Raw genomic sequence first — 13,597 nt, 5'->3', positions numbered from 1 at the left:
GTACATAAATTACTGATCCTGAGTTGCATCCTGTATTATACCCCAGGGCTGCACTCTCTATTCTGCTGGATGTAACTCAGGATCAGTGCAGAATAGTAAAATAATGTATGTACACAGTGACTGCACCAGCAGAATAGTGAGTGTAGCTCTGGAGTATAATACAAGATGTAACTCAGGATCAGTAATGTAATGTATTATACTCCAGAGCTGCACTCACTATTCTGCTGGTGCAGTCACTGTGTACATACATTACATTACTGATCCTGTACTGATCCTGAGTTACATCCTGTATTATACTCCAGAGCTACACTCACTATTCGGCTGGTGCAGTCACTGTGTACATACATTACATTACTGATCCTGAGTTACATCCTGTATTATACTCCAGAGCTGCACTCACTATTCTGCTGGTGCAGTCACTGTGTACATACATTATTTTACTTATTCTGCACTGATCCTGAGTTACATCCAGCAGAATAGAGAGTGCAGCCCTGGGGTATAATACAGGATGCAACTCAGGATCAGTAATTTATGTACATAGTGACTACACCAGCAGAATAGTGAGTGCAGCTCTGGAGTATAATAATACAGGATGTAACTCAGGATCAGTACAGGATCAGTAATGTAATGTATGTACCCAGTGACTGCACCAGCAGAATAGTGAGCGCAGCTCTGGAGTATAATACAGGAGGTAACTCAGGATCAGTACAGGATCAGTAATGTATGTGCACAGTGATTGCACCAGCAGAATAGTGAGCACAGCTCTGGAGTGTAATACAGGAGGTAACTCAGGATCAGTACAGGATCAGTAATGTAATGTATGTACACAGTGACTGCACCAGCAGAATAGTGAGTGCAGCTCTGGAGTGTAATACAGGATGTAACTCAGGATCAGTAATGTAATGTATGTACATAGTGACTGCACCGGCAGAATAGTGAGTGCAGCTCTGGAGTATAATACAGGATGTAACTCAGGATCAGTAATGTAATGTATGTACACAGTGACTGCACCAGCAGAATAGTGAGTGCAGCTCTGGAGTATAATACAGGATTGTAACTCAGGAACAGTACAGGATAAGTAAAGTAATATATATACAAATTAACTCAGCTTTTCAAGTAGATAATTTCTATACGGTCATAGATCAGCATTTATGTAATCATTGCATTTACATATCAATATATTAAACCAGTGTAAGCGCCGCTGTTCATTAAAGCTTCCAGTAGAGTCAGGAAACAGGCTACGATCTCAGATTTGGATGCAGCTTCTGAACACAACAATGTCATACAGTCAGAAAATAATGCTGGAGATAAACAAAACTACATATACCATCATTAAAAAAAAGGAGACAAAATATTAACCCCATGATGACGATTAATAGACTATTCATTTCAGTCGGGCTGATCGCTGCTGTGCTGATCGGCTGGTTAAAAGAACAGTGGTATTCCAAGACAGCGCCATAAAATTAGTAGTGGCTGTGCCTGGTATTACAGCTTCATTTATTGAAGCCAATAGTTAAATTATGGAGCATTGCTGGAGCATCAGCGATCACTCAATCAGACGATCAGGCGGGCTTAAATATAGTGGACTCTGAAAAACCCTTTGAAAAAAAAATATATAGTTTTATGCGTCAAATTCTTTTCTTTTCTTTCAGCCTAAAGTCACAATGAGGACACTAGCGTTCTCCCACGATGATGAAGGAAAGGAAATTTATGTCGGGCAGAGAATCTCGTCATTACCTGCGGATGTTACCAAGTAATACAGAGAGCGTTGATCAATAATTCAGGGTCTGCGGACATTAATTTGACCTGAATGTCTCTATCACTTTTGACTCTCATATAACCCAAACTGTGCAGCATTCAAGACGTCCGGAAAAAGGAGCAGACACGCACTGAAAACTTCTACACAACCCATCAGTATGGAGTAGAGGCTCATTTACTATAGTAGGCAGAGATTGAGGCACTGACAGACGTTTCGCATGTGAGTCACGCTTCCTCTGGGCGTCCTCGGAGCCTCAGAAGAAGCGAGACTCACATGCGAAACGTCTGTCAGCCACTTTGTCCCCACAAATTCTGCTTGGAACTGCAAATAAAGCTTATTTTAACGTGCAGTGGTGAGTGGCTCATTTTTCTACCTACAATAGGTGGTCAAAAATGTCCCAAATTTTGCTCAGACGTAATTGATCCGAAGAGAATAGAAACCTCCTGATATGTTGGCCATTGGGAAAGGAGGAGTTTTGTGGCTGCAGTAGTCATTAATCCCTACACATATTGTTTAGGTGAGAAGGACCACTTCAGTACCCAGCAAACCCTAAAAACAGTGTGGTTCGACTTTTGCCCAAAAAAAAAAAAATAATACAAAACAAAAAAAAAACACCTACATAGAAAAAGTTTTTCAGATTCCTTAAGAAGGAAAAAGTTGAGAATTCTCACAAGTGCAGCCCCATGTAAGTGATAGCTGAGAAAGTGGAGTGAATCCTGAAAAAACATTTTACATTCAGACCAATAAAAAAAAAAACACACAACATAAGAGTCTTTTTTTGGGGTCAGTGTCTCATTCAATGTTCTTATACTTTGTAAACAGATTGTATAACACTCTCATCGTGGACTTCAAGTCCAGATTTACGATGTCTGCAAAGAAGAAAAAAGAAAAAAAATTAGATTTTTTTTAAATGTATTTATTTATACACTTAAAAGGGGCTGTCCAGGACTTAAGTCATCAATATCAGATAGGTGTGGATCCGTCAGCCGACACCTGAACGATCAGCGTCCAACAGTAATCTATAGTAAAGAGAGTACAGATTGAGGACACCACAGCGCCGTACACAGTGTAGTGGCCGTTCTAAGGTATTGTAACACAGATCCCATTCACTTCAATGGGAGCTGAACTGCAGTGCTTGAGAACGGCCACTACAGAGCCTATGGCGCTGCTGCATCCTCACTCTGTACACTGCAGGACAGCTCTTTGTAACCACTCAATAAAACACTGGATTTTGTACACTGGACAACCCCTTTAAAAAGGACCAGATAGTATATTGATAGTGCACTTATTCTATTTTTTCATTTATCTTTTCCATTTTAAAAATCTAAAATTAATATAATATATTTGTTTTTTCTTTTATTTCACCGTATTTTATATATATTTTTTTATTCTTTTTTCACTGTATATTACATATATTTTTTAATTCCTTTATTTCACCGTATATATTATATATATTTTTTTATTCCTTTATTTCACCGTATATATTATATATATTTTTATTTCACCGTATATATTATATATATTTTTATTCCACCGTATATATATATATTATATATATATATTTTTTTATTATTAATTTATTTTTTTTTTATTCTTTATATATTTTTGTATTCTTTTATTTCACCGTATATAATTTTTATTCTTTTATTTCACCATATATTATATATATAATTTTTATTCTTTTATTTCACCATATATTATATATTTTTTTTTTATTCTTTTATTTCACCGTATATTATATTTTTTTTTTTCTTTAATTTCAGAAATATATATCTATTTTATTTTTGTTTTGTTTTTTTTTTATTTCATTCATAGTTCTCATGGGAGTTTATTTTTCCTTTTTATTTTTTTTTTTTATTAATTAAAAATTGGTTCTCCCCTACAGATTTCCCCTGACCACACACCCTACTGGAGCCAGTAGCATAATAGAAGGGATCCCCTGTGCTATCAGAGAGGCTCCCGTTCTGACATGTCATCATGCTACATGCATGGGAATTCATCTGAATTTTCATAGTGTAATACCACATTTCGCCAGCAGTGGCTGCTGTAGAGAAAAAGCTCAGCCAGACTAGGAGTCGATCAGCTGATCACAGATTCTTTAAGTGATTTTCTTTATTGAGAAGACAGTTCCAGGATATTTGATATATATATATATATATTATTAATTGATCTCTGTGATTGATAACTCCTGGCCCAATGTCATCGTGACTTGGACAAAGTAAAGGTTATTCCAGGAGTATTTAATTATTTATGTAACCCTAACAGATTGAACCAATCAGATTGCAGTAAATTTAGTGTCTCAAGGGATAAAAATAATAAGGAAATGGAGTCGTCCAGCTTTGCTGTGAAGGGCGAAGTCCATTATCACATTGATGTGTAATCCTCGCCACCTCAGGGCGACATGTGCAAAATCAGAATAATAACCCAATTTACAGAGTCATTTTATTCCACGCCAGGACCAGAATACCGACAGATTACGCTCCGGTCCTGCAAATGATGAGAGATCAAAAACTAACCGTCCTTGAGATTCTTAAAGGGGCTGTACAGGATAGGAGGAAAAAAAATATATTAAAAATTTAAATATACGTTTTTCATTAACAAAAGGGCCCCTCCTGTCAGCAGGTAGTGTCTGGTATTGCAGCTCAGCTCCTTCTATGTGAATGGGACTGAGCTGCAATACCACTCACAGCCTGTCAACAGGGGTGGCGCTGTTTTGGAAGAAAGCAGCCAAGTTTTTCCTAATCCTGTAAAAACACATCATTAGATGTGGGCAGAAAGCCAATTGGTCTGACAGCAATTGTTCTAGACCATACTCATGTGTGCTCGATTTGGCATACGTTCTGAATGGGAGGAGGAGGAGAATAAGCCACTTCTGGCATCGGCTTATCTCTTGTGAGAATAAATGATAGGCCATATTGAAATTCGATATGCCCAATCCTTACATTCCTTTCATCTGCCGGGATGGAAGAGTCAATAGGTCCCTATTCACATAAAATGGAAGGCCAAACAAAAAAGTCTTAGCTATAGTACAGGTACATTTGGGGGTTTTAGATTTTTTTTTTTTTTATTTACAATGGGGCCCAGAAACTTAAAGGGGTATGATCAAGTTAAAAAATTATTTCCTATCCATCATATTGGGGATAAATCTCTGATTGCTGGGGGTCCTGGCACCGATCCCAGAAACTGGGGCTCTGAAGAGCACATCCAAGCCATTCATTCCTAAACCGGACCACTGGAGTTAGCCGGGGGTCCGATAGCTGTAAGAATGAATGGAGTGGAAGTGCACATGATCGACCACCACTGAAGAGCCCCGGTTCTCGGGATTGGTGGAGGTCCAAGAGGTCAGACAGCCATCGATCGGGAAGCACCCCTTTAAAGTCACCCCTCTGTGTCCTATATTCTACAATATTTGATAACCTGGTATGTAATGAATTTTACCATTCGTAATAATCTATACCTTCCGGTCTCGCTTTTGGCTTCTTGAGACCTCCATCTTGCATCAATTCGAAAGCAAAGATGACATTGTGGACCTGCAACGACAGACCCTCATTACAATCACAAGATATACACAAAGATACATGCCCAATCCTGGAATACATCTCAGAACATCTCGAGCCAGAGATTCCATCAATTAACTAACTCACGCCTTAAAGGGGATGTCCATTTAGCAGAAATTATCACCAGACAGGTGGTAAATGTATCACAGATGGTATCACCACGATCACAAGTCAGGAATTCCTGCTCTCCTGTCTTTATGTAGCGCATAGAGGACATTATATAGAAGTACTGAGCAGTTGTTTATCTCATTCCAGAGCTGGATTCACAGCTACAACTGCTCAGTACTTCTATATAATGTCCTCTATGCGCTACATGAAGACAGGAGAGCAGGAATTCCTGACTTGTGATCGCAGTGATACCATCCGTGATACAAATAGGACATGTATCATGTGGCTACAGAAAGAAATACATTTTCAGCTTTCTAGTAATTATCTCATTCCAGAGCTGGATTCACAGCTACACTTACTAGAAAGAAAAATGTTTTTCTCTAGCCACGTGATACATGTCCAATCCAGAAATGTATCACGGATGGTATCACTATGATCACAAGTCAGGAATTTCTGCTCTCCTGTGTTTATGTAGCACAGAGGACATTATATAGAAGTACTGAGCAGTTGTAGCTGTGAATCCAGCTCTGGGATGAGCTAGAATTTTTTTTTGCTTTCTATTAAGTGTTTAGAGCTGGATTCACAGCTACAACTGCTCAGTACTTCTATATAATGTCCTATTCGTGCTACATAAAGACAGGAGAGCAGGAATTCCTGACTTGTGATCGTAGTGATACATTCCAGGATTGGACATGTATCACGCGGCTAGAGAAATAAATTTTTCAGCTTTCTAGTAAGTGTAGCTGTGAATCCAGCTCTGGAATGAGATAAACACTTACTAGAAAGCTGAAAAAAAAAATTCTCTCTAGCCGCACTAATTTTTTTTTCCACTCGTGGAATATACATCTCAGAACATCGAGAACCATAGATTCAAGTCACGCCTTAAAGAGAATGTCCATTTAGCAACAATTATCACCAGACAGGTGGAAAATGTATCAAGGATGGCATCACCACTATCACACATCAGGAATTACTGCTCTCCTCTATGTAGCACATAGAGGACATTATATAGAAATACTGAGCAGCTGTAGCCGTGAATCCAGCCCTGGAGATGAGATAAACACTTACTAGAAAGCAGAAAAAAAAAAATATTTCTCTAGCCACAGTCATTTTGTTCCACCTCCTCCCCTCACCATAGACTTCTGTAGGCAGCTGTCATCTGATCCCTCAGTGATTTTCAAAGTGAATGAACTCAAAAAGCAGAGGGAATGGAGAATAAAGTGGCTCATAAGTGGAGAAAGCAGCATATTTCGCCGATCAGATTAAAACGTTGTTTATAGCTTACTATTGATTGACACAACGTTTTTTGACCATTTAATCATCAAAAATAGAATAAAAAACACTCAGACCATAAAGAAAAGGAGACGCAGTCACCTTAGAGATGAAGCGGTTTTCCTGGCACGTACCACGATGTGTCCACTAGGTGGCACAGACTGACAAATTAAAATATCACCTTCTGATTTATGCAAGTGTGATTCAGAATTTTAAAGCAAAAAAATTCAGAAATTACGGGAAAATATTTAATCTACATGTATAATTTGTTTTAGATTCATTTTAAGAAGTGTTTGCAAAAGTTGTGCACACAAGACGACACGGAAATTGGCCTTTTGGTACAAAACGTTTCACGGGTAATTACGAGCAATTTTGCTAAAAATCTACTCTAAATTGCTTTGAAATTGGACCCGTCATCCCTTCTGTCACATCCGTTTTAGTTTACAATTGTAAGCCACCATTCTGGAGCATTGTAGAACACTACGTTGTGCCGACCCTCTGTTAATCCTCCTGGAAATTTAGAAATAAAATTGACAACTGGGTGTTACCAGATGGGGGCGTGTCCTCCATAGACTGGCCAATCAGTGGGGACCCGGCCGTCTAGTGCAACTAATGTTAACACCCAGGAGGAATAACAGAGGAACATCTCTCTCCGGCTTACCTTCTGATCAAAGTCTTCTGGGGTCAAGAAGAAGTTGTGCAGTGGGACGAAATAGTTCTCCAGGAGTCCCATGAGGAGGACAAGGTAAACCCCATCAGCAAACTAGGGACGAAGAATAACCCAGTAATGAGACTCCGCATGTCAGGAGAAATCACAGCAATAACAAATTTATATAGAGGTATAATAGATATAGCTAGAAGCCACTGACCATATTCAGCCAACCGGCCAGCTCCCTTCATACACAGCTTTGTTCAATGGCATGTAGTTCACTTCTCTGTCCAGAAGGGGGCTGGCTTAGCTACGGAATTAAGCCTGTCGGTCCCTTTCTAAACAAAGACGTGAGCTGCACGCAATTGACCATAGCGGTGTATGAAGGGGGCTGGCTTTTTGGCATAATTCAATAGCTAAGCCAGCCCCCTTCTGGACAGAGGAATGAGCCACAAAGCCAGCCCCCTCCTGGACAGAGAAATGAGCCACTAAGCCAGCCCCCTCCTGGACAGAGAAATGAGCCACTAAGCCAGCCCCCTCCTGGACAGAGAAATGAGCCACTAAGCCAGCCCCCTCCTGGACAGAGAAATGAGCCACTAAGCCAGCCCCCTCCTGGACAGAGAAATGAGCCACTAAGCCAGCCCCCTCCTGGACAGAGAAATGAGCCACTAAGCCAGCCCCCTCCTGGACAGAGAAATGAGCCACTAAGCCAGCCCCCTCCTGGACAGAGAAATGAGCCACTAAGCCAGCCCCCTCCTGGACAGAGAAATGAGCCACTAAGCCAGCCCCCTCCTGGACAGAGAAATGAGCCACTAAGCCAGCCCCCTCCTGGACAGAGAAATGAGCCACTAAGCCAGCCCCCTCCTGGACAGAGAAATGAGCCACTAAGCCAGCCCCCTCCTGGACAGAGAAATGAGCCACTAAGCCAGCCCCCTCCTGGACAGAGAAATGAGCCACTAAGCCAGCCCCCTCCTGGACAGAGAAATGAGCCACTAAGCCAGCCCCCTCCTGGACAGAGAAATGAGCCACTAAGCCAGCCCCCTTCTAGACAGAGGAATGAGCCACTAAGCCAGCCCCCTTCTAGACAGAGGAATGAGCCACTAAGTCAGCCCCCTTCTAGACAGAGGAATGAGCCACTAAGCCAGCCCCCTTCTAGACAGAGGAATGAGCCACTAAGCCAGCCCCCTTCTAGACAGAGGAATGAGCCACTAAGCCAGCCCCCTTCACACACAGCTATGGTCATGTGCCAACACAGTTAAGCACATTTTTAAACTGGGTAATCCCTTTAAAATGGAGTATAGGAAAGAAAAAACATGGCATGTTTCTTCCAGAGTCACATGGGTTTATATCTGGTATTGCAACTCATTAAGCCAATGAAGTTGAACTGCAATACCAAGCACAACCTGTGTACATGTGTGGCGCTGTCTCTGAGCCATGTTTTTAATTTAATCCTGGACAACCCGTTTAAGTCAGCGCTCGGGGGCTGGAGCGCAGGGAAGGGGACGGTACCTGTGTCTCCAGTTCGGTGACCTCCAGGTTCAGCTTGTTTAGATGCTTATTGACAAAGGTGATCAGCGACTGCAAATAAAAGCGAAGGCGTCACGAGAGCGTCCACGACATCATCCGGACCCACGTCAGGACCGCCGAGCACTCACCTTCTTGACAACACTCAGCTTATCCGGAGCGTGGTCGAAGAGGGTGTCGAACGCGTCGCGCTCTGAGAGGAGAGATAAGGTTGCACACTATTAGAAAAAAATAGGCTTGCTTTCTTTTACGAACAGCGCCACACTTGTCCACAGGTCGTGTCTGGTATTGCACCTCAGTCCCATTTATTTTTATGGAGCTGAACTGCAATACCAGACACAACCTGTGAACAAGTGTGGTGCTGTGTATAGAAGAAAGTAGGCAGAGCACTATATTTCCAAATCTCATTTTTATATTATATATTAATTAAATTCTGGCTCCACTAGAGGCAGCTCACTGAATACAATGTTATTATTAGGCTCAATGTATTCACTATATAAATGGACCCCTTACCCCAGATGCTGGGAGTTGTAGTCTCTCAAAATAAGACACCAATGCGATACAGGAGAAGGGCTTTAAATGTGACGTTACTTACCGAATTTTCCCATCATCATCCTAAAAAAAAAAAAAAAAAAAAAATGCAATTAAATAAAAACTTAACCCCTCTGATCACAGCTGTTAATCATCTAAACGCTGCTGTCAATCACTGACAGCAGCGTTTAAATGGAAAGCATGCCAGTGCCCGTATCCCCATTTCCTTCCCCCATAGAACAATCGCAGGGCACCAATGGGTTACCAGTGCAGTCGTGGGCTGCTGACATATTGGCTGCCACATTCCGACTAGACATGTCTGGCTGCGCACGCCTAGTCGGCATGTGACCGCACGTATGAAAAATCACATACTGGTGGTCACACGCCCGCCACCACTACAAAGTGTGTAGTGCAGTCACAGACTTGTACCCCAAGGCCGGACTACCACTTTAAAGGGATACATCACCTTTCTCTTTTACTTACTTGCATGTATTTGGGTCTAAAGATAAGAAACAATTTATAAAAATTATTAAAAATGCTGCACTATTGGCCTTCAATATCCTCTGTACTGCACTAAGATGCAGTTAGTAACTCTCTCATTTGTATCTGTAATTTTCTGAGCACCTCCAAGTTGATTTATGACCTCATCAAAGTTCAGCTCAACTTAGATGTGGTCACAAATTAGCACAAAGGAGCTCAGAAAATAAAGAGACAGATGAAAGGTGTTCAAGCCTTATCGGAACGAGCTCACTGACAGATTCTCAGTTAGCTCATTTTGCAGCCATAAGTGTCCAGTAAGTGTCACTCATTGTTACGGAGCCTCGGCTGGCTGGAGATTAGTTATAAAGCAATTATATTTTTGTCATGTCTCACTGGTTTCGCAGTCTCATATCAGGCCGTAATTTTCAGGTCATCAGTCACGGCAAGACCCGAATTATATATTTCTAATCAGGGCGAATACTCCGTACAAGCAGCGTGGTGCAGGACCAGCGATGTAAATTCCTGCTTACTTTCCAAAAACAGCGCCACCCATGTCCACAAGTTGCTCGTGGTATTGCAACTTAGCCCTATTCACTTCAATGGAGCTTAGCTGCAATACCAGAGACAACCTGCGGACAAGTGGTGGCGCTGTTTCTAGAAGAAAGCAGGCTTCTTTTTTTTTTTCCTAAGGAGACCAGTAATTAAAAAAAATGGCGGAGTGGTAGACAGACGAGCTGTCACTTTTAGAGTGTGGCACACAAGTTATATTTTTGGCTACCGGTTCAGACAACGGCATGGCTTCTGGTACAGTGTGCAAGTGCGGCGTATTTAGGAAGCGCTCACTCTGTGGTGGTCGTCAGTTCCTCGGTCACGTGGTTCGTCTGCAGGAGGCCTTCTCGCTTCTGAAAACGCAAGGACAGAAAATTAGGAGAGATCAGAGCAACGCTGAGATCGGACTGAGGATTTTAGCGAAGGATTTTAGCGTTAAACTCTGCTGCCATCTAGTGGCCATTTAGTAGAACTGTCTGTGCACACTGAAATTATCATTCAAGTTGGCCACCCCTTCATAAAATTTCACAAAAGCCAGAAACTGATGTGTAATAAAATACAAAACGCCTCGCAGCAAGCTCCCAAGAGGATGAATAAAAAATTTTAATTAAAATAGAAATAAAAATCGTATGATATAGAAATCTTACCTTTACCACCACCACCTGCACAGACACATGTTCAGGTAGTCGTATAGGAGCTCGGAAATGCATGGCCAGTGCCACTAGAAGGTGCAAAATGGCAACCAGGTTTTTCCCATGTATTGCTGTAAGAAAAGAAATGCGAAAGCAAGTTATTATAATATATTACAAGTTCTCATTCTGTAATAAACCAAAAATGTAACCCCCCGAATCTGCTTTATAAAACTCCTCCACCAAAAAATAAATAAATTAAAAATATTTTTTTTTTCCTGCAGCAGGAGCCTCTGCCTGAGCAGATCAAGGACAATAATCTCCTCCCCTTTTACTAAGCTCCACCCCTCAGTTACCTACCAGAAGGAACCCGACTCCTATATCCTCTGTAGGATTTCTACAAGCTCCAGTTTTTCATACACCCCATTAGACAACTGTGAGTTAACCCCTTAAGGACGGATACAGACATTTTTTCATTTGTTGTTTTTTTTCAAAATTGCAATTTTTTTTTACATTTTATTTATTAGAGAAAAATGACCTAAACCGATTTCTACAGGTCAGTTTAGGGTTTTTATTTTTGTTGGGTTTTTTTTCCTATTGTATATAATTTTTTTTTAAAGAGAGATAGATAGAGATATATATATATATATATATATATATATATATATATATATATATATATATATATATATATATATATATATATATATATATATATATATATATATATATATATATATATATACACACACACTGCTCAGAAAAATAAAGGGAACACTTAAACAACAGAGTATAACTCCAAGTAAATCAAACTTCTGTGAAATCAAACTGTCCACTTAGGAAGCAACACTGATTGACAATCAATTTCACATGCTGTTGTGCAAATGGAATAGACAATAGATGGAAATTATTGGCAATTATCAAGACACCCTCAATAAAGAAGTGGTTCTGCAGGTGGGGACCACAGACCACATCTCAGTACCAATGCTTTCTGGCTGATGTTTTGGTCACTTTTGAATGTTGGTTGTGCTTTCACACTTGTGATGGTATGAGATGGACTCTACAACCCACAGAAGTTGCTCAGGTAGTGCAGCTCATCCAGGATGGCACATCAATGCGAGCTGTGGAAAGAAGGTTTGCTGTGTCTGTCAGCGTAGTGTCCAGAGGCTGCAGGCGCTACCAGGAGACAGGCCAGTACACCAGGAGACGTGGAGGGGTCAACCCAGCAGCAGGACCGCTACCTCCGCCTTTGTGCAAGGGGGAACAGGAGGAGCACTGCCAGAGCCCTGCAAAATGACCTCCAGCAGGCCCCAAATGTGCATGTGTCTGCACAAACGGTTAGAAACCGACTCCATGAGGGAGGTATGAGGGCCCGACGTCCACAGATGGGGGTTGTGCTCACAGCCCAACACCGTGCAGGACGCTTGGCATTTGCCACAGAACACCAGGATTGGCAAAGTCGCCACTGGCGCCCTGTGCTCTTCACAGATGAAAGCAGGTTCACACTGAGCACATGTGACAGACGTGACAGAGTCTGGAGACGCCGTGGAGAGCGATCTGCTGCCTGCAACATCCTTCAGCATGACCGGTTTGGCAGTGGGTCAGTAATGGTGTGGGGTGGCATTTCTTTGGAGGGCCGCACAGCCCTCCATGTGCTCGCCAGAGGAAGCCTGACTGCCATTAGGTACCGAGATGAGATCCTCAGACCCCTTGTGAGACCATATGCTGGTGCGGTCGACCCTGGGTTCCCCCTAATGCAGGACAATGGCAGACCTCATGTGGCTGGAGTGTGTCAGCAGTAGAGATGAGCGGTGTTCGACTAGAACTGTTCGCCAATCTCAAATTCGAGCTGTTTTGGGCGGTGTTCGAGTTGTTCGACGAACCCGAACGATTTGCAAAAAATTCGGCTGTTCGAGGTTATGTTCGATAACTGTTCGTGCACCAAAAGCGTGTCCTGCATGTCTGGCGCTATTTAGAGCACCAATCATGCAGGGATTGTCTGCCACTCACTGTAATGCCACAGCCATGGTGGTTGTGGCATTACAGTGATTGCCCAAATCGATGGGAACAGTGCTCACAGTGAAACATGAAAAGCCGGCAATTCAGCAGCGGCGTACACCGGTACCCGACAATTTAGAACCGAAAGAATAGAGCTTCACACATAGATTAGATAGATAGAAACATGTCAGTCACATATATATGAAGTACAGTGACAGTGTTGATTACTGTACTTGTCATTTAGTGTTAAAATAAAGGATTTATTTAAAAAAAAATTGGCGTGGGGTTCCCCTTAATTTTAGGCTCTAGCGGAGGTTAAGCAGACGGCTGGGGCAGATGTTTGAAGCCTGGGAAGGGGTAATACCCATGGAGCTTCCCAGGCTACTAATATCAGCCCCCAGCTGAATGCCTAGCCTTTACTAGCTATTAAAATGGGGGACCCCCCAAAAAATTGACATGGGGTCCCCCCTATTTTAATAGCTAGCAAAGGCTAGGCAGACAGCTGGGGGCTGATATTAATAGCCCAGGAAGGGTGCCATGA

General features: G+C 41.9%; 1 protein-coding gene across 3 annotated transcripts in view; it reads right to left on the bottom strand.

Annotated features, from left to right (window-relative positions):
• Positions 1-424: 424 nt before the first annotated feature.
• The window catches only part of PARVB (parvin beta), a 33,863-nt gene continuing 20,690 nt past the window's right edge, over positions 425-13,597 (bottom strand). For 2 of the 3 annotated variants that reach the window (XM_073650043.1, XM_073650042.1), the window contains exons 6-13: positions 11,077-11,192; positions 10,724-10,782; positions 9,465-9,484; positions 9,001-9,062; positions 8,855-8,923; positions 7,358-7,459; positions 5,217-5,289; positions 425-2,628 (exon numbers count right to left, since the gene is read on the bottom strand). In XM_073650043.1, coding sequence (XP_073506144.1) covers positions 2,552-2,628; positions 5,217-5,289; positions 7,358-7,459; positions 8,855-8,923; positions 9,001-9,062; positions 9,465-9,484; positions 10,724-10,782; positions 11,077-11,192 — 578 coding nt within the window. In that variant the 3' untranslated portion in view covers positions 425-2,551. The remainder of the gene's footprint in view (positions 2,629-5,216; positions 5,290-7,357; positions 7,460-8,854; positions 8,924-9,000; positions 9,063-9,464; positions 9,485-10,723; positions 10,783-11,076; positions 11,193-13,597) is intronic. The other variant, XM_073650041.1, reaches the window with a different exon arrangement.

Source organism: Phyllobates terribilis, unplaced genomic scaffold (assembly GCF_046119375.1).
Source record: "Phyllobates terribilis strain yellow unplaced genomic scaffold, ASM4611937v1 Scaffold_10__3_contigs__length_209671492, whole genome shotgun sequence".
Lineage (NCBI taxonomy): Eukaryota > Metazoa > Chordata > Amphibia > Anura > Dendrobatidae > Phyllobates > Phyllobates terribilis.
The sequence above is the reverse complement of the archived record's forward strand: the minus strand, read 5'-3'. Positions and strand labels throughout refer to the sequence as shown.